Consider the following 24,939-nt stretch of genomic DNA (forward strand, 5'->3'; position numbering starts at 1 on the left):
TCAACTGGCTGTAAGCAAGTGGTGTTCATACTTGTGGCAGCACTTAGAATCTACCTGGGGAATTTCTGAAAGTCAGAACCACAGGCTGCATCACAGACTTCAAATCTAAATCCCAGAAATTGACCAGATCTGCAGAGATTGGTTCTGGGCAGTTGGGACCTTCACTGCAGGCATCAGTGAAAGTTGCTCAGTTGTGTCTGACTCTTTGCGACCCCATGGACTATAGGCCACCAGGCCCCTCTGTCCATGGGATTCTCCAAGCAAGAATACTGTTGCAAGTGGGTTGCTGTTCCATCAGTGAGGCCTCCACTGATGCTCCACTTATTCTTCACAAGTGACGAGTAGTGAATCATGCACCCCGACCTGTTGTGGTGATACTTCTTGTACACAATAGCTGTGGTGCCAGCAGAGACAGACATGAAATAGCTGAGTATAAAAATGTCCCGTCTGCATCTCTGATCAAGGATGGCTGCTGGCCACACTTGTTGGTTTGCTAAGTGGCCACAGGGGGGCAGTACAGCCCAAGGTTCTTAATGGCTTTGCATTTAAGAAAAAGACATAAACTGTGCTTTAAAAAAATAGTTGCCGCTTTATAAGAGACAAACATAAGTTGCTGAAGCATGACAGAATCAAAATGACACAGAACTTATTCTCAAAGTAGTAACAGTATGGAGCCAAATATAAGAGTTACAAAAATGCTTACAATAAATTAAGGAAAATGAAAAGTGTGGTGTAGACATATACATAATGTAAAATATTAAAGTTTGACAGCATTTTAGAAAAATATAAGCAAGATTTTTATAGTGAATTTAATTGAAAAGAACTTATGGAAAATACCTCTTTCTGCCTCTTCTGTCTGCCCTCACTCCAAGGGTTATATAGATGCTCTGCACAAACCCTGAACTGCTGGTAAAGGATATGCTATCAAGCTATGAGCCAGAGCAGTTAGGAAGTTCAGGAGTTGTTCTCTGGCTCACATCTCACTTCCGTGGTAAGTCTCCTGCCTTCATAAGAAGGGTTAACACTTGGACATCTATGTTCATGTCGGGGAATCTGTCCTTTGGTTATTAAGTAAATGACATTAATTTAGTCACTAGAAATACCAACACATTTAATTTAGTGAGAGCTGCTGCTACTGAGAACCCTTGTAATTCAGATGTCAGCAGAATCCTAATTTATGAATTTGCACATTATTCCTCCTTCTAAGGACATTCACCTTTTCTTTGACTTTCTCCATGGCACAGAACGAAACCCCCTCTTTGACAGGGCCTCTGGGTTGAGGCATTGAGATAAGTCAGAGCCTGTGGGCCATAATGAATTACCATTCATTTACTGATCTAAACAATGAGCAAAAAAGAGGTGGGCAGTGAAGGGGCCTGCAGAGCGAGGGGTGTGGAGGATCCAGGCAAATGAGGGGTGAGGAGTGCACATGATGAGGGACAGGATGCACCCTGGGAAGGCCACGGACACGCTGGGTAGCTTTTCTTCATGTTGACATTGGACTTGTTTTATTTAGCAGGAAAGAGGATGAGAAGTACACATGTATCAGTTATCAAACGGACACCTTCCAACCTCCCTATGCAGCCGCCTTCATCTTACAGGGGAGGCCTTCTTTCTCCCCGGTCCTTCCCTCTGCCTTAATCCCAGCCCCTCCCACTTGACCTCTGTTCATGCCTCCTTGTGCCCTGTGAGATGGAAGGCAGTCCTTGTCACAGACCTCCAAGTTAGGATGGCAACCGGCTCCAGAGTGTGCTTGGAAGAGGAGAGGGAAGCAGGGGGGAAGCTGTGTGAGTGTGCCCAGGTAGGCCACCTCTACCTGAAGTGCCTGTCCTCCTCGAGGGAAGGAGGCACGTGCACACAAGTCTGTGAGCACCGTTGCCGTCACTGCAGTGGCAGCCGGGTTTGGGGGAGCGACTGTCAAATGAAACAAAGGCAATCTTTACAGCCACCGATGACCTTCTTCTGTATCCTGTGTCTGCAACGCAAGATCACAGATGAGTGACCAGGTTGCAACATCATGTCTTTCCCATTGTCCAGCCTAGACAGCTAACGTGTTGAATCACACGTTGATTTTCTCTGAAGAGTCATGTCAATTCTTTAGCTTGAGTAGAGAAGTTTGAAATTTAAAAGTTTTCAGGGTCAGTTGCTGAGAATCTCCACTCTGAGAGATAGTGTCTTTAAAAACAAATTATTCTGGCAATTTTACCCAGTGAGAGGGTCAACTTTTAAAAATTATTTAAAAAAATAATCCCAATATGTGTGTTTGTATGTGCATGAAATTTTCCAAATCAGCTACTTAAAAAGTTCTCTCACAATTTTATGTGCAGTATTCTAAATGGACATTGGCTGAAAGAACAAGAATACAGTCAATTATTTTTTAGAGTTTTTATTAGATGCATATTTTCTTTCAAGCAACTTGTAACTGTCTATATACATAATAATGTCACATATATATATGTGTATGTGTGTATATGTATATGTCAGAATGTTTGAACTGACCCGGAGACGAGGCTCATATGCCATGTATATACTCTCAGCAACTTTAAGAGCAAGACCAAAGACCCTTCTAGTCACTTCCTATTGACAGCCACAACCCTCAAGTTTCACACTTTAGAGCTGGAGAAAAATCAGTAATACCTCTTATTCTGACATCTTAATTTCTTGAGAGGTTCTCATTCCTTTGTGTTTTCCCACCTAATCTTTACAGTGATGGCCTTAGCTACCCCTGGACTCAAAACAGTCTTAGGCGTATACAAACTAATAATGTAACTAGCAAACTGCAAAAAATCCCACACAATTCTTCCTTTGAAAGAAGTCTCTTAGTGTTTGGATAAGGTTTGTTCAGAAATGCATCTGGAATGTGTATCTCTAGCCCCCACACTCAGGTTGAAGCACAGAGGTTGGTAAATTGTATATTCTGTGGTTTAAAAAGCTTGAAGCGACCTCTTTCCAAATGAGTGTGTCCTTCTTCCCTTTATCTATTGATAATTAAATCCAGAAGACCTTCTTAGAAGCAGTCATTTAGGCTTCCCTCAGCTCTTCCGGGCCTCTTTACTCAGTGCTTATAAAACTTTGGATTTTTGTTAACTATGTAATTAGTACCACCCAAATGTCATATGTGACCTGGAAGTCTTCCTGGACCTCAGACTCATGCATTTGTAAATCTAGTATTTCAGAGCCACCTGGGGATGCCTCATGGTTTTAGCCAGGATGGAAGGACTGCTCTGGTGGCTGGAGCAGTCAACGGCAGACAGCCCAGGGTCTGTCTGCCTAGGGTGGTGTTCAGCTTACAAAACTGGACCCTTTCTCTTCCACCAACTCCTGTTTTGACCTAAACCTCCTCCTCCTTCCATGCTTGATGTCTCTTTTAGGGCACCTCTGATGCTTGCCTCAAATCTAGGGAGTCTCTGACTCCTCTCTGCCCTTCACTGCCAAGCCAAATCCACCCCAAATTCTGCTGGCTCTCATCCTCAGTGCTGTGAGGAGGTATCCATCCTTCCCATCTCTGGCTTCAACTTTAGTGGAGCCTCCTCACTTGATCACATTGTTGCTGGTCTCCTTGACCTGAATGCTCACCTTTCCAGGCCATCCTTTGGTTGCAGAATGAGCCTTCTGCAACACTGGCCAGGGCTCCCCACTCTGCTGTCCGAATTTGATGAGCAATGCCGTCCAGTTTTCTCATGCGCCAGCCTCATGTTTCCTCCCAGGAGCTCCCCCAGCCAGTGCCTGTCTCCCCACAGCCAAGTTTTGCCTGTGCAGTGCCTGCATCCTGGAGCTCAGCTTCCTTCTCCGCTGACAGACCATTGACCTCCAGTACCTTTTCTGCGAAGAAGCCTTCCCAGCTCTCAGCAGACCACAGGGCTCTTCCTTGGCATCAGTGTCTGTGGAACTTATTAACGTACCTTTTGGGAGAGATCCCACATGGAAGATGTCATTCCTTATCTGATCACCGGCATGTCTTTTCTCCCCATGACAAGAGAAGGACCTATTTTAATCACATTTGCAACCTGGCTATTGCCCTACCCAGATAAGAAACTATACAATACTTTCCTCAGTTCATTTTGTTATTCCTGTTCAGGTAACCAAACTCAGGAATTAATAATTCTCTGAGGATTTTTTTTTTAAACACTGAACCTTTTGTAGCGAGGGGAGAGCTTGCCAATAAATTGTTGATGTGGAGGGGGGCGGTGAGAAGATTGCTATTTCATCAGCGTGTTTTGCTTTGGCTTTCTAAAATTGATGGCCTTGAAATATCTAATATATTTAGAGCTGATGCCAAATTGATGGATGAATCTTAAACCCTTGTTGTCAGTAATTTCCTCTTGAACTGCTCCCCCACAGTTTGCATATATGAACTGAGTCAGATCACAAGCCAACAGAGACTTCCTGTTCTCCCGTGGATCGTGTGTAAACGGAGCTCACTCGCTCTGGAGCCTCTCCCTGGAAGACTGGACAGCCTTTGCAGAAGCGGCTGGCGATGTACTTTCGGAAGAACCGTAGGAGATAGTTTCGGAACTTCTCCCCCACGAAGGCGTAGATGATGGGGTTGATGCAGCAGTGCGTCATCCCCAGGGTCTCTGTCACCTGCATGGCTTGGTCCAGCCTGTTAGAGTCACTGCAGTTATTCAAGCCAAAGAATTCCTGGAAGGTGCTCAGGAGGAGGACGATGTTGTAGGGAGCCCAGAAGAGAAAGTAGACAATCATGATCACGAAGATGAGCCTCACAGCCTTGTGCTTCTTCTTCTCGCTGCGACACTGGAGCAGGGTTTTTATGATTCCCGAGTAGCAGACGATCATGACAAGCAGTGGCAGCACCAGCCCCAAGATGACTATCTTTAAAGTTTGGAAACTCTTCCAGAAATGATACTGACTGGATGGGAAATGTGGGCTGCACGTATGACGAGAGCCTTCTTTTTGGGATTTGGTAAAGATAATTCCTGGGAGAGAGGCAAACACAGCCACCACCCACGTGACCCCACTTGTCACTGCCCCAAAGGTGACTGTCCTGGCTTTTAAAGCAAACACAGCATGGACGATAGCCAGGTACCTATCGATTGTCAAGAGGATGATGAAGAAGATTCCACCAAAATAACCAATGAAATAGAACCCTGTGAATAACTGGCACATTGTATTTCCAAAGACCCACTGGTCTGCAGCGTAGTGAGCCCAGAATGGGATAGTGATGATGAAAAGTAGGTCAGAGATGGCCAAGTTGAGCAGATAGATGTCAGTCATGCTCTTCAGCTTTTTGCAGTTTATCAGGATGAGGACAACCAGCAAGTTGCCCACAAAACCAAAGATGAACACCAGCGAGTAGAGTGGGGGCAAGAGCTGGCCTGCAATTTGCCTCACGTTGATTTTTTGACATGGCTCTGACATCCCATAATCAATGTCATAGAGGGGAGTTGATGTTTGATAATCCATTTTGCTTGACTCTGTAAATAAAGAAAAGGTGTTTTATAAAGTCCTAGAATGTCCTTAGCAGTCCATCATGAATGCAAACCATTTTATATACTTAAGTAGGTTTTAAAAATTGATACATAGATTTCTACATTTAACTGAAGTCCTTTTTTTTTGGTCAAACAGTGAACTTTTTATATTAGTTTGCTGCTAGCTTCTCTGCTTTGGGTTTCCGTGGTGGCTCAGATGGTAAAGAATCTGCCTGCAATGCAGGAGACCTGGATTCGATCCCTAGGTTGGGAAGATCCCCTGGAGAAGGAAATGGCAACCCACTCCGGTATTCTTGCCTGGAGAATTCCATGGTCAGTGGAGCCTGGTGGGCTATAATCCATGGGGTCATAAGAGTCAGACACGCCTGAGCGACTAACACTCTGTTTACTAGACGGAGAGCATCAATCATCTCACCAAATAAAATTGGATGTTGTGTAGCCACATGCAGTGAATGAAGCTGTGATAACAATGTCCAGAAACTGGGTCAGGAACTGTCCAACCGTGTCTGTTCTTAAGCTGTCATTCCCTGGAGTTAGCTTACACATAGCATCATTAGGAGCTTGCTGGTGATAATGAACAGTTCTCTAGGGCACTTTGCCTGCTAAGCACTGTTCTAAGCTTCACTTCACTCATTCAGTTAATCCTCAAGGTGACTCAGTGAGGCAGGTCAGGTTTATTTTCCCCGTTTTGCAAATAAGAACCTCAGAGCACAGAGAAGATGAGTAACTTCCCCAAAGACCCACAGGGAGTAAGCAACTAATTTTGAAGGCAGTCAGTGCTGACTGTAACTTATCTGCTGTGGTCCCTGTCTTTCACTCCTTGGTGAGAGAACTACAAGCAGGATTGTCAGCCTGGAGCCTTGATGTAGTCAAAATGAGACAGACTGATGCCCGAGTCCCTGGAGAAGGTCATAGGAGCCAGCAGCCAGTTGTCAAGTCCCGATTGCCATTCTCATATTTTCTCTGAAGTTTGTGTTTGTAGTTTCTGAGCTGCTATGATTAAGGGACCCCCTCCCCTAATACATAAGAAGTGGTCAAGTGGACAGTGTTTCATCTCCTAGCATACATCCTGTATTAGCTTAGTTCCTTCACAACCCACTAACTTGCCTGGTCTATTTAGGTCCCACCGCTTGACTGAGAATTTTCTCTAATTAGTCCCTGTGAGACTCAAGCTCCCAGTACCTCAGATTAAGCAGCTGGGAAAAGCTCACAGAAAAATCTCACCTTTAAATTCTGAGCCAGAAAAAGAATCAACTAGATTTGCTATGAAAGTTGATTTGATATTTATAACTTGTTATTAATTTGGACAATTTTCAGGCTTCCTTCTTTTCTTGGCAGAAATAAAAGGAGACTTAGACACAGCTTCTGGCTGGGCACATGTTCAGAGGGCATCCTGCTGAGGAGGTTTTATTTCTCCTAACCAAAAGATCATGTCTGTCAAAGTTTTGGCCAGTAATTATTCTCTGAAAATATCTTTCTTTTGAAAGGTGAGGGCTTTTTATAGTCTTCCATTCATAATCCTGTTTTGTATCTTTGATGTTATCACAGCCTGAAACTGATTCTAAACTCTTAACTTTTTCCTTACTTAAAGATTATAGTTTAAGATAGTTCAGTGAACGCCTGGTGTATTTCTGATGTTTTCTATGGTTTCCTGTAAAGGCTTTTACTCATCACTCAAGCTGCGCTAAGAAATAGGCAAAGTTAGCTGAGAGATAACTTACCGAGAGAGATTCTCGTAGGGGAACGGATGTCTCAACTCCTCTGACCAGCTGAGCTGTGCAAGTCAAACATATAGACAGCATAAAAGTAGGAAATGCACAGTTTCTTCTGAATTGGGGGCGGAGTTTTACTGACTAAGTATCTGGCCGTGCAAAAAATCATCAAAGACCAGTCCTTTTTTTTTTTTTTTCTTAAATTGAGCTTAAAATAGACAGAAAATAGATGTCTAATCTGAAACTTTATTCATGGGTTTCCCTGACTACGCAATTTCTTTTTGCTTCTTAGTTCACCCAACTACCCAAATGGTTAGAAAAAAGAAGGAATTAAAGGATATTAGAACTAGAAGAACATGAGCATCTAGTCAAAGGGCCATGTTTTACTGAAAGAAACTTCTGTCCAAGGGACAAATGATTTGTACTAGACTGTAGGGCTTATCAATGGGGAGGCTCAGAGGGTGAGAGATTCTGACCCACTTGCTATTTGTGGAAGCCAGCTGAAACTGACTTTAAAGTGGAGGGAACCTCTCACATTAACCCTGTTATCCCCCTAAACCTGGGCTTCCCAGCTGGCTCAGTGGTGAAGAACCTGCTTGCTGACACAGGAGATGTGTGTTTGATCCCTGGGATGGAAAGATCGCCTGGAGGAGGAAATGGCAAACCACTTAAGTATTCTTGCCTAGAAAAATGGATGGAGGAGCCTGGTGGGCTACATACAGTCCATGGGTTTGCAAGAAATCTGACACAACTGAGGGACTGAGCATGCACGCCCCCCCCCCCGGCTTTGTTCACTCCCTCACTACCCCTTCTTTCCTCCCGCAACTCACACACATACACTCATCACCCAATACTATTTTCCTCTGCAAACTAAAATAGCTGGCTGCTTAAGGGTTTTTACTGTACGTTCACCTGTGAGCTGAATGTATTGCCCATCTTTCTCCAGATCAAGTACCTTGAGGCCACGTCATTATAAAATGTTACCCTCCTTGTTCACCGTTTTGCGGCCCTCCAAGGCAGCCCGTGTTTGTGGGTAGTTGTACTGTGCCAGGGACATAGGTAGCAGAGTCCCACACTCCAAGGATACAGTCTATCTGGAATTTCTCTTGAGAATTTTTCAACATGAAACAGGCAGCAAATGGCACAAGAAAAGGGTCAAGCTCAGGATTCTATTTCAATATCTGCAGTCACCCCAGGCTTCCTTGGTGGTTGGTTACTTATCTAAAAACCTCAATTGTTGACAGCAGAACCGAGAACATAGAACAGAACTGAGAGCCAGCCCCGAGCCACAGGAGGGCCCTCTGCATGCTTTTGTTTCCTCCGCCACAGGCTAAGAAACACGCCAGCGCGGACTGCGACCTGAGAAGACCCCAAACCTGCTGAAGTGGGCTCTGCAGTCAATTGCCTGAACTCAAAGCCTGGCCCTACCCTCAGCTTTCTCATTTGTGGAATGGGCTGGATAATGGTAGTTGCTCCTTGGGATTGTTGGGAGGATTGCTTGAGACATCCAAGTTGAGAATGTAGCGTATAATATACGCTCAAAAAAAAAAATCAGACTTGTACTCATTCAGTGATTCTTTCTTAAGAGAGATTTATTATATAAAATTCTAATAAAATTGGTTTCCTGGGGTCCTTGTCAGCAAAGCAGAAGCTGAAAGGGAGAAGCTAATGGCTGGTGCTACAAAGTAGGGGGATATGACTGCTGGGGAAAGCTAGAATAAGGCAGAAAGAATCAGCAACTGGCAATCACAACCAGGGCAATGAATCATGAAAAAAATGTTAAAGTTCATGCTGTATGTGGATTCAAGAGACAGCAGTTGAGAACTGGACTCCAGTCACCAGGCTGGGCTTGCTGCTAAGTCACTTCAGTCGTGTCCGACTCTGTGCGACCCCATAGACAGCAGCCCATCAGGCTCCCTCGTCCCTGGGATTCTCCAGGCAAGAACACTGGAGTGGGTTGCCATTTCCTTCTCCAATGCATGAAAGTGAAAAGTGAAAGTGAAGTCACTCAGTCGTATCCAACTCTTAGCGACCCCATGGACTCCAGCCTACCGGGCTCCTCCATCCATGGGATTTTCCAGGCAAGAGTACTGGAGTGGGATGCCATTGCCATCTCCAGGCTGGGCTTAGTCCTCAGCTTGACTCTTTACCACTTGATTTGTACAAGTTACTGAAACTCTCCAGATCTTAGTTTTCTTATCTGTAAAATGGGGGCAAAAAAACCCCCAATCACAAATGTGCTTGACAGATCTGTGGTCAAGATCAAACGACGGAACAAGTGTAGAGCCTTTTGTGGGCTAGTTAAGTGGTGTCATACAAAGTATGCTTGAGAAAGCATTTACAAAATGGGTAGCGAATAATACAAAATTTCACAGGAAATGGAATATAATTTTGTCTCATTGAAGAGACCCTTGTGTGTTCACTGGTAATACACTGGGTAGAACTCTTAGATGCTGCAGGACAAACATAATGTTTCTGTGTGTGGCTTTGGTTGCTTTGTACTTGACCACACGGACCTGGGGTTTGTTTGCCCTGTCTTCTGCGGGTTGTCATTGGGGTGGTTATAGACTTGAGGAAACACTTACCCCCAGAGGGCAGTGTAGAGCAGTGAAGCAGGCTCAGAGTCCCCCAGACTCTGCTGCTGACTCATTGTGTGCCCTTAGCAAGATCCTACCCCTCTCTGAGCTTCTGTTTCCTATTTTGTCAAATTTACATGCTAGACTTTAGGGGCCCCAGGAGACCTCCCTCCTGAAATACAAAATGACTCCATGGCCAAGTTGCTTTGGAAAGGACACATTTGGGCAATACAGGGTGAAGAGTCACAGGCTGAAACAAGGAAGCACAGCTTAGCAGTGTGTGTGTGTCCCCTTTTAGGGGGACATTCAGGTCACCTTTGGGGATAGGGGTTCATTCCAGGGATGCGCAAGGAAGGGAGGACCCATGGGAAGGTCTTCAGCATTTAATCAATGAATTGTTGCTCTGGATACAACAGCAAGGCAAACCAGTGGTTTATCATGCCATGACTTAGTTTCCCCGTCTCTGCTGATCTTCTTACCTTGGCCCTTCCAGTGTCCAGGGCTCTGGTTCTGATATGCAGGCCTTCAGACTCTCCCTGAGGAATGATCTTTTTGTTGGTTTGCCACTCTGGACTTGATGCCCAGCCCTCCTCCTGGGGTGCTGGCCAAGCTTTCACTAGCTGCTCCAGGTCGAGTCATTGTACCCAAGTTCTGAGGGAAGCTTCTCTCTGCTCACCCACGCCATCTCTGGACCATGATTCAGAGCATCACGCACAAGATGGGGAGGACACTTACTCTTTTCTTGGGTTCAGAGGGCCAGCTTCATGAGCTCAATGAACTGAAACCCTGGGGGCTCACACTGACTCTATCAATGTCAGCAGTGAGATGGGCTGAAAAAATAGCACACGAATCTCTTAGTTTTTAAAACGTATCTAATTCTAAAACTAACACATCATGCTCATTGTATCAAGTTAGGAAAAACAGAAAAATAGAAAGTACAGAAAAAATTAGTCATCGTCTCACAATCTCAAAACAGTCCCTCTTAACACATGGTATACTTTAATCCAGACCTTTTCCCATGCATACTTTTTGATTAATTGTTCTCACACACATACCAGTTCTTTATGCTGCTCCTTTTTTTTGCTAAAAATTACAGTATAGGTGTGTACTCACGTTATTAAAAATCCTTTATAAATACATCTCTTTAATTGTTACTTTGATTGATGTGTAACTTACATGTAGCAAAAACACACTAGTCCTAGGTGTACATTTTGGGGAAGTTTTGATACAGATACATCCCTGTCACCAGATGATAGAGAGCAGCCCTGTCACCCCAGAACATGCCTTCACACCATGCCCCACCTTGCAGGGGCCAGTCTGCCTCAATGCATGAATGAGATGTGCCTCTTCTCTAGCTTCACAGAAATGGAATGACAAGTGCTGTCCTCTTTCTGTCTGGCTCCTTTTGTTCAACCGAATGCAGTAACTATATGTGACAGAGCTCTGTTAGGTGAGCCCTTTCCCTGGATCACTCACTTGGACAGCATGTTGTGGGTGTTGCTGTCAGTGCTCTGATATCTCCACCAAGGAGGAAGCTCCTAGTGTCCTTGAAGCCCCCTTCACCAGCAGAGCCAGAGAATCCCTACGGTTCTCAAAGATACAGGAAGAATCCCCCACCCCCACCAGTGTTACATTTTCCACCTGTGTGCCTCAGCAGTGATGCTGGGGTCCCATGACTGCTCTTCATCTCCTGCTCCAGACACCGTTCATGGTGAGCAGGCATGGGGGGCCACCGTGCTGTCCTCTCCACTCCCACTGTTTCTGTCCGTTCATTTCAGTTCAGTCACTCACCTGTGTCTGACTCTGCTAACCCATGGACTGCAGCACACCAGGCTTCTCTGTCCATCACCAACTCCCGGAATTTACTCAGACTCATGTCCGTCAAGTCGGTGATGCCATCCAACCATCTCGTCCTCTGTCATCCCCTTCTCCTCCTACCTTTAATCTTTCCCAGCGTCAGGGTCTTTTCCGATAAGTCAGTTCTTCGCATCAGGTGGCCAAAATATTGGAGTTTCAGCTTCAACATCAGTCCTTGCAGTGAACACCCAGGACTGATCTCCTTTAGGATGGACTGGTTGGATCCCATTGCAGTCCAAGGGACTCTTCAAGAGTCTTCTCCCAACACCACAGTTCAAAAGCATCAATTCTTCGGTGCTCAGCTTTCTTTACAGTCCAACTCTCACATCAATACATGACTACTGGAAAAACCATAGCTTTGACTAGATGGACCTTTGTTAGCAAGGTAATGTTTCTGCTTTTTAATATGCTGTCTAGGTTTGTCATAGTTTTTCCAAGAAGCAAGTGTCTTTAATTTCATGGCTGCAGTCACCACCTGCAGTGATTTTGGAGCCCAAGAAGATAAAGTCTGGCACTGTTTCCATTGTTTCCCCATCTATTTGCCATGAAGTGATGGGACCAGATGTTATGATCTTAGTTTTCTGAATGTTGAGTTTTAAGGCAACTTTGTTCACTCTCCTCTTTCATTTTCATCATTAAGAGGCTCTTTCGTTCTTCTTTGCTTTCTGCCATAAGAGTGGTGTCATCTGCATATCTGAGGTTATTGATATTTCTCCTGGCAATCTTGATTCCAGTTTGTGCTTCATCCAGCCCAGCATTCCGGATGATGTACTCTGCATAGAAGTTAAATAAGCAGGGTGACAATAATACAGCCTTGATGTACTCCTTTCCCAGTTTGAAACCATTCTATTGTTCCATGTCCAGTTCTAACTGTTGCCTCTTGACCTGCATACAGATTTTTTAGGAGACAGGTAAGGTGGTCTGGTATTCCTATCTCTCTCAGAATTTTCCAGTTTATTGTGATCCACACAGTCAAAGGCTTTGGTGTAGTCAATGAAGCAGATGTTTTTTCTGGAACTCTCTTGCTTTTTCAATGATCCAACGGATGTTGGCAATCTGATGGCTCTGGTCCCTCTGGCTTTTCTAAATCCAGTTTGAACATCTAGAAGTTCATGGTTCACATACTGTTGAAACCTGACTTGGAGAATTTTGAGCATTACTTTACTAGTATGTGAGATGAGTACAATTGTGTGGTAGTTTGAGCATTCTTTGGCATTGCCTTTCTTTGGGATTGGAATGAAAACTGACCTTTTCCAGTCCTGTGGCCACTGCTGAGTTGTCCAGATTTGCTGGCATATTGAGTGCAGCACTTTCACAGCATCATCTTTCAGGATTTGAAATAGCTCAACTGGAATTCCATCACCTCCACTAGCTTTGTTTGTCGTGATGTTTCCTAAGGCCCACTTGACTTCACATTCCAGGATGTCTGGCTCTAGGTGACTGATCACACCATTGTGGTTATCTGGGTCATGAACATCATTTTGGTATAGTTCTTCTGTATAGTTCTTTTGTATATTCTTGCCACCTCTTCTTAATATCTTCTGCTTCTGTTAGGTCCATACTATTTCTGCCCTTTATTGTGCCTGTCTTTCTTGCATGAAATGTTCCCTTGGTATCTCTAATTTTCTTGAAGAGATCACTAGTCTTTCCCATTCTATTGTTTTCCTCTGTTTCTTTGCAATGATCACTGAGGAAGGCTTTCTTGTCTCTCCTTGCTGCTCTTTGGAACTCTGCATTCAAATGGGTATATCTTTCCTTTTCTCCTTTGGCATTGCCAAAGCTTCTCTTCCTTTCTCAGCTATTTGTAAGGTCTCCTCAGACAACCATTTTGCCTTTTTGCATTTTCTTTTTCTTGGGGATGGTCTTGATCACTGTCCTTTGGACCCTTCCCAGTTGGACCCCTTTACCCAGCGCATGCACCATGTTCCCCTAGCCCTGTGCAGATCATCAAGCTGAGTAGACACTAATAGGCTGTCCGCCTCATCACTTTGTTAGATATGTGCAGACTTGGTGGAAACCCAGTAACTCTGCTGAGAAGCCTGCTCTGTGCACTTTGGGATTTCTTTCAGATCAGTGTGCAGACATGAAACCGATGCAACTTTATGTGTGGTGGGGTGTGGTTTAGTTGCTAAGTCGTGTCTGACTCTTGTGACCCCATGGACTGCAACCTGCCAGGCTCCTCTGTCCATGGGATTCTCTGGGCAAGAATACTGGAGTGGGTTGCCATTTCCTTCTCCAGGAGATCTTCCCGACCCAGGGATCGAACCTGGGTCTTCTGCATTGCAGGCAGATTTTTTACCAACTGAGCTATGAGGGAAGCCCCTAAGTGTGGTAGCAGAAGTCTAATGTACGATTAAGGTTATACTAGACCTAGCACAGTCTTCACGGGGTCAGGTCACACCTTCACCTCCATGTTCTGCTCTCTATATAACAGGATATTAGGTAGGACTTTTCCTGTTGCTCCAGAACTGGCAACTATGGCCTGAGGCAGAGGGCAACGAGGTGTTAAGTACCCTTAAGTTCTACAAAAAACCACTGACACCTGGGATTGAACACCTCCCCCAGGGCTTTCTAAGTGTGACAGAATCAGCTCTGTGCCCCTGGTCACCATGACAACTCTTCTCAGTGCATCCTGTACAAGGAGGAGACAGGTTTGGGCAGGAAAAGGTGTTAGAAGTGGGTGAGGTTGATGGGAAGGAGGGTGGGGTTCCTCTCCTCAAAGCCAGAGGAGGGATCTCTGAGAGAAACGTGTGAAGAGGGGGGGCTTGCTGGAAGGGGAGGCCAGTACCTCGTTCCTGGGTGGGGCATCCACTGGGCAGCAAGCCCCCTGAGCAGGAAAGAGGAGCTGGGGAGACAGGTGATGGTGGAGACGGTGTGTGGCAGTGAGCGAGACTGCCCCACGGCTGTCTAGTGGTAAACGTGGGGCTGGACTGTGGCATCTGGAGAAGAGGCCCCTCAGTCCCCCCTCACACCCGGGGCTGGCCCTCCCTGAGCTCAGAGGCTGCTTCGTGGATCTGCTCACCAGCCCAGACACTTCTTCAGTCATGTTGGGTTTCCTCTTGGTGGCCTTTGGTGACCTTTGTCACTGGCTAATCTCACCTGAAGCCGTTTCAATTTGTAAAAGAAATTTTAATAGGGAGAAAAAGTGAAAGCAAAGAGGTAGGGTCTTGATGGCTTACTTCCAGGAGACGGCAGGGCCTCTCTGAAAAATACTCAAACTGTCCCAGTTACCACAGATCGAGGAGGATGGTGTGGGGTGGATGGTGCCAAGTGCCAGCTCCACCAAGAGTCTTAAATGTGATACCCATCCCTTGGAACGATCATCTTTCCTGACATCTGCTCACCTCAAGCAGCCCACTTGAATGCTGTCCCCGGGATAAAGGAGACTTGGGGCTTCCACTTGCAGAAAATGGTTCTAGAGATGGTTGGCAGCTTTTAAGTGGCAGTTTGTTTGGTGGCAATAAATCCTGCTGTAGCTATTATTACTATGATGCAGGACTCTCACTTTCTCCTGGGGGCTCTCAAAAAATCTCACACGCACGTCTGTTTCTGCACCTTGCATAGCGCATTGTGATTATGAATACTCCGTTGTGATGATTTCTCCCCTGCTCCTCCCCATCAGGTGTCTCTGGGCTGGGAGGTCTAAGGGCATGAGAATAACGTAACCATCTCTATGTGCCCTCCCCAGGCCGACATACACTGACTCCTCCGGTGTATTTGTCACACTGAATTCCATCATGGAAAAACAATTTTCCAAATTTTATTTATGGAGGCACTATATAACGTATATATCAGTTAACTTTTGTGCTTCTCAGTAGACAACCCCCACAACTCAGGAGCTTAAAACAGCTAACGTGGACTGCTTACTCCCGTGACATGTGGCTGCTGGGTAGCTGGGGCCCAGTTCTGCTCTCTGCGATTTCCCACTCACTTCACCAGGCACCTGGGCCGAAGGACTTGTGGTCTGGGATGGACCTTCCTGCGGCTGAGCAGGGAGAGCCAGAGACTCCACCCAGGCATTTCAACACCCTGCTCAGACGAAGCAGGCGTCAGTTGTGCTGTCTCCTGGCCGAGCCGCCTGTGGTCGGGCTGAGGGGTGTCCCTCCCCTCAGGGTACACTGCAGGTCACACAGCAAGGACAGGCACGTGTAATCGCACAGGGGAAGCAGTGAGAAGCTGTGGACAGTGAGACAGTCTGTCACACCACTGCATGACAAAATTGGCACTTTAAGATTTTTTTATTGTGGTGGAAATAGAATATGAGATTTACACTTCTAACAGTTTTTAAGTATACAATAGGGTATTATTATTTTAGTACTTACTCATCCTGTATAACAATTCTATACATGTTGATAAATGGATAAAGAAAACGTCTACACATTGAAGGAATATAATTTAGCCTTAAAAAAGTGGGAAATTCTGCAGTATGCAACAACATGGATGTACTTGGAGGGCATGACGCTAATGAAATAAGTCAGACACAGGAGGACAGGAACTGCATAATTTCACTCGTGAGGAATCTAAAATCGTCAGCCTCATAGATGAAAAGAATAGAATGGTGAGTATCAGAGTCTGGGAGAAGAAGTACAGAGGAATTGGTAATCAGAAAGTTTTTAAAAAACAGTATAGTTAAGAGTGTTGATGCATTTTCCAAGTCATAGTTTAAAAAAAATTAATTTAATTGGAGGATAATTGCTTTATAATATTGTGGAAGTTTTCAAGACATAGTTTTTAAAAACAATATTTACATTTCATCATCATAACAAAATTTAATGCATTCCTTAGGATAATACAGATATCTGAAGGTGAAGGCCGCCCCCCTCAGCACAACATACACCTCTTTCTGAAGCCTCTAGACATGAGGCAAGAAAGTAAAACCTTAGTAACTTCCAGTTCCCCAGTTGCCAGGTTACAGGATCCCTGTGTTTCTTGTCTGCATCAGATTGGAGATGCTCTAACACATAGGTATATTCTTAGCTTAGCTCAAGCCAAGACCAAAGTCTTTGCTTGCTTAGGTGAACTTCTCCAACTCCCTATTAGAAGTCCCACTGGCCAAAGAGAGGACCCATCAGAGCATCAGTAAAGATGCAGCAAGGCATGAAGCATTCAAATAGGATTAAATCCATGACTTTCTAGACTTCATAATGAGGCAAAAAAGATTTTTGGTACAAAGTCAGAATAAAGACACACAGTTGAGATGACAGTTGTGGCGTGTGTGCTGTAATCTGAGATTATTTAGATGCTATATCACCATAAGCTAGTAAACCCATAGCTTACAGACCTCCCGCTCCCTGACAATATTTATTTATGTTGAACCCGCGGTCTCCCAAACACACCATGTGCTCCACCAATACCAGCATTGTCTCTATGACTAATACACTATTTTTAGGCTTGGCATAATAGTAAGGATCTTAAAAATGATACTTTACTGCAATTTTAGGTTGCAGTTTCCAGCTTTCATTTAATTTTTACTTTACATTGAAATACATGAGTGTGTGTGTGGTGTGTGTGTATGTTTGTGTATCTGAACTCTCTGCCTGTGTGCAAAAATGAGTTGCCAGAAGGTAATTTGGAAAACATTTTTTTTTCCAGTCTGTCTAGAGTCTTCCTCATCTTGGCCTGCCTTGCCTGGTAATAGACCCTGAGGTCACAGGCTGATGTTTGTTTTCCAGAACAGGCCCCTTCTCTGCTTTGAACACTCACCCCAGTATCCCCACTGATTGTCTTCCCTCTCCCAGGCCCAATAGGAGTTCTTGCTGCACAATTTCCTTTACCTTCTCCCCACAGCTACTCTCCTGGACCTCTACAGACTGGCCTTTGGGGTGGGGCAATCCCACAGGCAGAACTGTGATAAAGGCTGTGGGGAGACAGGTGGGAAAGGGCAGCAAGAAAGCAGGAAAAGCCACAAAGAAACAAAATACTATCAGATCCCTTTAGGGGTTCTGGCGCATCCTTCCTCACTGTTTCTTGACCAATTCTGGAAACATTCCTGTGCATCTGGTGTGAGCGTGCCCCTCCACTCCTCATGGAGGGACTCACTAGAGCCCACTCCTTTCTCATAATTACCACCTCCACCCCTCCCCTTTCCCTTTTTAGACAAAGGCTTTAATTTTTTCATCTCATTAAAGATTATGTGTATTTTATAAACAAACATTTTAATAAATTTTTGTATAGAGGGATGAGGCCTAAGAAGTATATATACAATGGGGCAAGGTATTGAATAGATTTCAAATGTAGGTTGTGTGGTTGTCATAGTTAAACTGTAATGAAGCAGAAATGTGTCACGTACTTAGCAGAAGAGGATCGTGGGCCTAGCCACAGTTCCTAGAGAGTTCTTACAGTTCCCTTGCTCACCACGACCTACAAACGCCTCCAAAGTTAAATATGGTAGGAGATGGTGCTAAGGACCAGTGCTGCTGCCTGGCTGGGCAAGCGAACCCCTTACCTGTGTCCTTGTAAAGGCTTAAACATGCTTACACTTTCACCTCCTTCCCCTTGGTCCGGACTCTACTCCCCCTCTTTCCATTCATCCTCGCCTGACTCCTTTTCCCAATCTCCAGAGGATTAAAGAGATTGATTAAAGAGGTTGATAGAATCAGAGAGTAAGCAAAGTGGTGGATGGGGGGAAGGTGGAGGGAAGAGCACAAACAAGGCAATATGGCATTTTCTAGGAACTGCGATGAGCTTGTTGGAGATTCCAAGTCTCTGCCCACAGTTGCTTTGGAATATTCCCTGAGCACAGTGACTCTACAAGAGTAACATAAGTCTTCATTGATTCACATAATCTTGAAGTTCCTGGGCACTTACTCTAGAAACTTTAGACTCCTCTGTTCTTCAATAAACCCTGGCGGCTTATTATCATATATAGATAGCTATCACATTTGAAAATAACAGGTGAACTTCTGCTCTTCTATAAAGCAGCTGAGACTTCCTGTTCCCCAGTGGAATGGGTGTATGTTGAACTCACTCGATCTCCTGTCTCCCCATAGAAAACCGGGCATTGTTTGCAGAGGTGTTTGGCAATGTGCTTTCGGAAGAACACAGAGAGATACCTCCTGAACTTCTCGCCCACGAAGGCGTAGATGATGGGGTTGATGCAGCAGTGAGTCATCCCCAGGGTCTCTGTCACCTGCATGGCCTGGTCCAGCTGGCTGCTGCTCTTACAGGTACTCAGGCCAAAGAATTCCTGGAAGGTGCTCAGGAGGAGGACGATGTTGTAGGGAGCCCAGAAGAGAAAGTAGACAATCATGATCACAAAGATGAGCCTCACAGCCTTGTGCTTCTTCTTCTCGTTGCGACACCGGAGCAGGGTTTTTATGATTCCCGAGTAGCAGACAATCATGACAAGCAGTGGCAGCACCAGCCCCAAGATGCTCCTCATAACTGTGTGGAAATTCTTCCATCCTAGTGGAAAATAAGGGGCACAGGCGTAACCTGAATGTTCTTCGAGGGATTTGATAAAGATGATTCCTGGGAGAGAGGCAAACACAGCCACCACCCAGGTGACCCCACTTGTCACCACCCCAAAGGTGACTGTCCTGGCTTTTAAAGCAAACACAGCATGGACGATAGCCAGGTACCTATCGATTGTCAAGAGGATGATGAAGAAGATTCCACCAAAATAACCAATGTGATACAGCCCTGTGAAAAATTTGCACATCGCATTCCCAAAAACCCACTGGTCTGCAGCATAGTGAGCCCAGAACGGCATGGTGAGGAGGAACAGCAGGTCAGAGATGGCCAGGTTAAGCAGGTAGATGTCAGTCATGCTCTTCAGCTTTTTGCAATTGATTAGGATGAGGACAACCAGCAAGTTGCCCACAAAACCAAAGATGAACACCAGTGAGTAGAGCGGCGGCAGGAGCTGTGCTTCGATTTGTCCCACGCTGGTCTTTCGGCAGGGTTCACTGTAATCATAGTCATAACTGGTGGTGGGTTCTTCATCATTCCCCTTGACATTTGTTGTAAACAGAGAATGAGATGTGGGAAGCACATTATGGCTGAACGTATCATTGCCGTCCATCTTCCTCGGTCCTGGAAACAGAGGACAAGATGATGACATACAGCACAATGGCTACAGTCCCCAGTCTTACCAAGGTCCCTGCTCCACTTAAGCAACATCCAGGCTTTCTCTCTCCTTGGCAGCCATCTCCGTGAAAGCGTGTGTGCTAGTTTGCCACTTCCCCTTATTCCTGATCACAGACACCAGTCGTCTTCCCGCAGCCGTTTCCCAACACCTTGGCCTTCCTGCAGAGCCTGGCTCTCATTATAAGGCTGACTGTGCTGGACACTTGCTTTCTCTGCTAGGCCTGGGACTCAATCCTGGATGATAGTATATGAGGGGACTCCACTAGGGGGCTTCTGGGGATGCTCATAATGAGCCATTATGAGTTGCATTTTCTATTACTTGCCACCCAAAGTGTTCTGAACACTCTCTCAACTTTCTGCCCCCATCATTTTGCCAAAACTTCTCTTGCCAGGATTGCGATGAGAGCCCAGTTTTAAACACCCTGGCTTTTAGTTTCATCTTCATCAAACATTTGATCCTTCCCATGACCACTTTCATTGAAAACTTTTGGTTTGGAAATTCGCTGGCAGTCCAGTGCTTAGGACTTCATGCTTTCACTGCTGAGGGCCGAATTAAATCCCTGATTCAGGAACTAAGATTCCGCAAGGTGCATAGCACGGCCAAAAAGAAACAAAATTTTTTTTAAGTTAAAAAACAAGAAAACCTGTTTGGCTTCCAGTAGGCTAGTTCCTGGCCTACCACTTCTTTTTCATATTCTTTGTTGGTGTTTCCTCCCACTTCTTTACCATTTACCTCTTAACCCTTGTTCCACAGTTCTTCCTGCGTTGTTTTCAGGTTCTAAGTTTCCTGTAGGCTAATGCTTCCCAAAGCTCTGCCTTTCAGCCCCACCTCAGAGTTGAATTTTCCATTGCCTATTGCATATATCCCCATTGACTTATTTATTTCACCAGTATTTATTGAGCACTTACTAGGAGCCATACTCTATTTTAGACAGAGAGCAAAGTGGATATCAGATAGGTACCTTGAATTCAACCCACCCCAAACTGAACACCCCTGGAAAGTTGCTTCAGCTTGTGGATTCTTTATCTTGACCAATGTCATGTACTCCATTATTTAAGAAGTAAGATTTGACATTGTCTTGGGTCCACTCTTTTTCAGAAGATTAGGAGCCAGGCCTTTGTTTTTTATTTATTTATTTTTTAAAATTTTATTTTTACTTTATTTTACTTTACAATGGTGTATTGGTTTTGCCATACATTGACATGAATCCACCACGGGTGTATACGAACTCCCAATCCTGAATCCCCCTCCCACCTCCCACCCCATAGCATCTCTCTGGATCATCCCCATGCACCAGCCCCAAGCATCCTGTATCCTGTATCGATAGACTGGCACTTCGTTTCTTACATGATAGTATACATGTTTCAATGCCATTCTCCCAAATCATCCCACCCTCCCCCTCTCCCTCTCCCTCAGAGTCCAAAAGTCCGTTCTATACATCTGTGTCTCTTTTGCTGTCTCGCATACAGGGTCATCATTACCATCTTTCTAAATTCCATATATATGTGTCAGTATACTGTATTGGTGTTTTTCTTTCTGGCTTACTTCACTCTGTATAATCGGCTCTAGTTTCATCCATCTCATTAGAACTAATTCAAATGTATTCTTTTTGATGGCTGAGTAATACTCCATTGTGTATATGTACCACAGCTTTCTTATCCATTCATCTGCTGATGGACATCTAGGTTGTTTCCATGTCCTGGCTATTATAAATAGTGCTGAAATGAACATTGGGGTACATGTGTCTCTTTCAATTCTGGTTTCCTCAGTGTGTATGCCCAGCAGTGGGATTGCTGGGTCATAAGGCAGTTCTATTTGCAATTTTTAAAGGAATCTCCACGGAGCCACGCCTTTGGAGCTAAACAGACCTAGACTTGAATCCTGCCTCCAGCATCCAAGTTGTGTAATTTGAGGTTAACTGCTTCTTCAACTGTCAGTTTCTTTTTGTTTAAAATAATAACCATGCTGAGTTGATATGGAAACAAAGATAGTGCAGCATCTAGTACAAAGAAATGCTCCGTATTGTTGTTGTTGTTATTATTATTATGTTATATGGATTCTACCTCATAATCACCTCTCAGAGTCATCCCCTCTGCACCTCTTTCAGCTGCCACTCTGTTGCCTCCTATGCATCCTGGCTTTGCTGAGCTCTTTCATTTGTTCTTGCCTTTTTCCTCACCATGTTCTGTTTCAGTCTGTCTTCTCTGAAACTGAAATTGGATCATGCTCTTCTAAGTTTAAAACTCAAGTAGCCCCATGATTTGTATATGGTGGGGCCTCAAAGGCAATGCCCAGGCTACTACTCATGGCTTTTCTAAGCTCCTTTCTTCTCAGCTTCATTTCTAATCACTTCTCAAATCCCAGATCGTGTGGTCCAGCAATACCCATCTTTTTCCCACTTTTCCCAGGCTCATCATTTCCTTCAGGCTTCAGTGATTTGGCACATGCGTGCCCCCTTGCCTAAGATGTCTGGTGAGTTCCTGTTCATCCTGTGGTGTGTGTGTGTGTGTGTGTGTGTGTGCACATGCGCGCGCACTTCCGCACACTCAGTCGTGTCTGACTCTTTTGCGACCCCAGGGACTGTAGCCCGCCAGGCTTCTTTGTCCATGGAATTTTCCAGGCAAGAATACTGCAGTGAGTTGCCATCTCCTACTCCAGGGAACCTTCCCAGCCCAGGAATTGAACTCGCATCTCCTGCATTGGCAGGTAGATTCTTTACCACTGTGCCACCTAGGAAGCCTTCTCCCTTTTTCTGTGAAGTCCAACCATCCTCCTCTGTCATATCATTCTTACCATCTCAAAACATTGTGCATGCCTTTATAATAAACACATTATCTTCTACCCATTGTGTGCTCCTTGAGAGAGAGGACTAGGTTATGCTTCTGTCTTCAGCACTTATGACAGCACCTGGCTAAAGGAGGTACCAGTAATATGTTCATTGAAAAAATACATAAAACTCATAGTAAGTGTGACAACTAACAACATTAGAATTGTTCTCAAGAATGTTTATTTTTTTCCTGGCAGTGACTGGATTTGTTTTTAATCTGTGTACACACCTTATTTTTCACTTTCTCTTGTGATTGATACATTTCACAGATTTTGAATTTCACAGCACTGAACTAGATTCTTTATAAATGAGCAGAAACTAAATAATACTTCTGATCAAACTTGAGGAAAAAAGGTATCCACCTAAAGAATTAAAACTATAGTGATTAATTGAATGTTCGTTAGGCTCCATGTGCTATGCTAAATACTCTTCATACGTTAATTAATGTAATCCTTAACAGTTTTATGAGATAAATATACATTTTAAAAGTGAAGAAATAGAAGCATGGATGCATTAAATAATTTTTTCCCACACTCACAATGCGAGTAATGGCTGAGCTGGAATTTGAACTGTTGGGCTATTCCATTTCAAAGGCCCTCAAGGGTTTTCATCTTCAGACTCTGAGGACAGAGATGAATGTAGAAGGATGCAGAAGTAACCGATTTTTGGGTGGCTCTTCATGCCTTGAACACAATGTCTTTGGCATTTAGCCTTAAAATCCACACACTTGCCCATACAAATGTGTTCTACCTATAAATGCACAAGTGCGCGCACACACACACACACACATTTCTGCTAGAAAATAAGCTTCAAGAGGGCAGAGAGCTTTGTTTTTGCAATGAACTATCTTAGTGCCCTAGAATCCAGCCTCGTACATATAAATATCAATTGAGAAGTGAATAATGGAGAACTAGTAGGCTACGAGCTTCTGAGAAACAGAGGGCTCCCCTGTGGGCTAGACTCCCAGGTAATCTAGTGGGAGCTGTTATAAAAACTAAAATATTGGGGTTCCTTGCACATAGCCTCTTAGCTGTAACAGGCCCTCTGGGCTGTTCTGTAGTTAGTCTCCTCATCTATATGGAAAAGTGTAGACTGGATCCATGGTTCTGAAATGCTGGCTTTCAGATTACACAGGAAGCCTATCAGTCAGAAATACACAGCGCAGACCCTGGTTCTGGTCATTCAGACTGGGGATGAACTGCCCCAGCCACTCCCACTGTGTGTTTCCTATGCTTTGTTATTCACCTGCCTCTCAAGTGCCAGAAGCCTTCTTTTTATCACCTACTCCCGTGTCACCTAGCTCCTACCACGGCAGACACGTAGAAAGGAGGCTGAAGAGCACTGGTTTAGGTGTCACTTTCAAGTGTCAAGACACATCAACCAGAACTGATTAAAAGCTGCCTCTCAGAAAAATGAACCCCTCACTTCAGCCTCTGAATTGAGGTGAGAAGTGTATGTTGGTGCAGGGTCTGTACTATCACATATGTGGACTAGAGGGGGAGAAATTCAGGGTAGAAAGTTCATGCTCTTCACAGTCCTTGGGGGCTGGGAGGGGCAGAGTGAGAGGAGCAGTATTTGAGAAGCCTGATTGTCCTACTTTCTTAATTGTCTTGTTTTAGCCCAACTCTCTCCTACCACCTGAGCTCTGCTCACTCTGCTTTGTGCTTCCTTCCTGCCATTGGGATCTCTCTGTCATTCCTGGGACAGATGCCACTCTCCATCCCTTTCTCCTATCTTGATCATCCCCCCAGTTCCTGGGCAATACAGACTCCCAGTCCTTGCATCTAGCATCGAGATGCTTTGAGCCTTTGATTCATAAAGTGATGGAAAAAGCACCCCCAACTCACCGGTAGATGGCTTCTTTTAAGTGGCACTGGTGTGTCAGGCTTCTCAGCAACTGAACCAAACAGATCTGGAGGTAGAAACTTGGTGTGCAGAAGTAGGAAATAAAGTTTCCTGCAGAAAGAGAAGGCGGAGATACAAGGGCGAGTAATGGTAAAGATTTGAAAAAAAGAATGATATAGTTCTTCTTTTCCAGCCAGGAACGATGTACACTAGGTTAAGTCTCCAGAGTAGAATTCATTTTGAAATCTTGATTATGCAACCTTGAGGGTTTAAATCAAGCACACTCCGTGTTTGCTCCTGGGTCTAACGACTCTGGGCTTCTTTGTCTTGTGGTTCTCTATATCTGGAAATCTTTCACTGTCTTCTGCCAGTAATGATTTGCATGAAACGAGCCCACTAGAATTTCATTTCCTAGAGGATAAATGATAATGGGGGCTGTTGACCATATGCTCTGATTTCAGTGGCATCAAAGATTTGGGACTTGGTGAGAAAACGTATTTAGACAGAGCTTTTTAATGAAAAGGGAATGTTAAATGGTCTCTTGTGTCAGAGATGTCTTTAGTAAGAAGATCCTCAGCTGTTA

At 44.6% G+C, this 24,939-nt stretch overlaps 2 protein-coding genes across 3 annotated transcripts; both read right to left on the minus strand.

The window, feature by feature from the left end:
• Positions 1–572: 572 nt before the first annotated feature.
• CCR5 (C-C motif chemokine receptor 5) lies at positions 573–7,250 on the minus strand. Its single transcript, XM_004018512.6, has 2 exons — positions 7,172–7,250; positions 573–5,435 (listed from the first exon to the last, which is right to left on the minus strand). The coding sequence occupies exon 2, from the start codon at positions 5,422–5,424 to the stop codon at positions 4,366–4,368; it is 1,059 nt and encodes a 352-aa protein (XP_004018561.2). The 5' UTR covers positions 5,425–5,435; positions 7,172–7,250; the 3' UTR covers positions 573–4,365.
• An 8,564-nt stretch (positions 7,251–15,814) lies between these two features.
• Positions 15,815–24,431, minus strand: LOC101117706 (C-C chemokine receptor type 2). 2 transcript variants are annotated; one of them, XM_004018513.5, is made up of 3 exons: positions 24,359–24,431; positions 18,648–19,629; positions 17,272–17,452 (listed from the first exon to the last, which is right to left on the minus strand). In XM_004018513.5, exons 2-3 carry the CDS (start codon positions 19,616–19,618, stop codon positions 17,383–17,385), a joined length of 1,041 nt encoding a protein of 346 aa, XP_004018562.2. In that variant the 5' UTR covers positions 19,619–19,629; positions 24,359–24,431; the 3' UTR covers positions 17,272–17,382. The 2 variants fall into 2 exon arrangements, with proteins under 2 accessions (XP_011955566.1, XP_004018562.2); XM_012100176.3 differs by having other exon boundaries at positions 15,815–19,629.
• Between the last annotated feature and the right edge of the window lie 508 nt (positions 24,432–24,939).

Source organism: Ovis aries, chromosome 19, assembly GCF_016772045.2.
Source record: "Ovis aries strain OAR_USU_Benz2616 breed Rambouillet chromosome 19, ARS-UI_Ramb_v3.0, whole genome shotgun sequence".
NCBI lineage: Eukaryota > Metazoa > Chordata > Mammalia > Artiodactyla > Bovidae > Ovis > Ovis aries.

Coding starts and splice junctions, on each gene's coding strand:
- CCR5 (XM_004018512.6), bottom strand. CDS start 5,424: ATGGATTATCAAACATCAACTCCCCTCTATGACATTGATTATGGGATG.
- LOC101117706 (XM_012100176.3), bottom strand. CDS start 19,618: ATGGACGGCAATGATACGTTCAGCCATAATGTGCTTCCCACATCTCAT.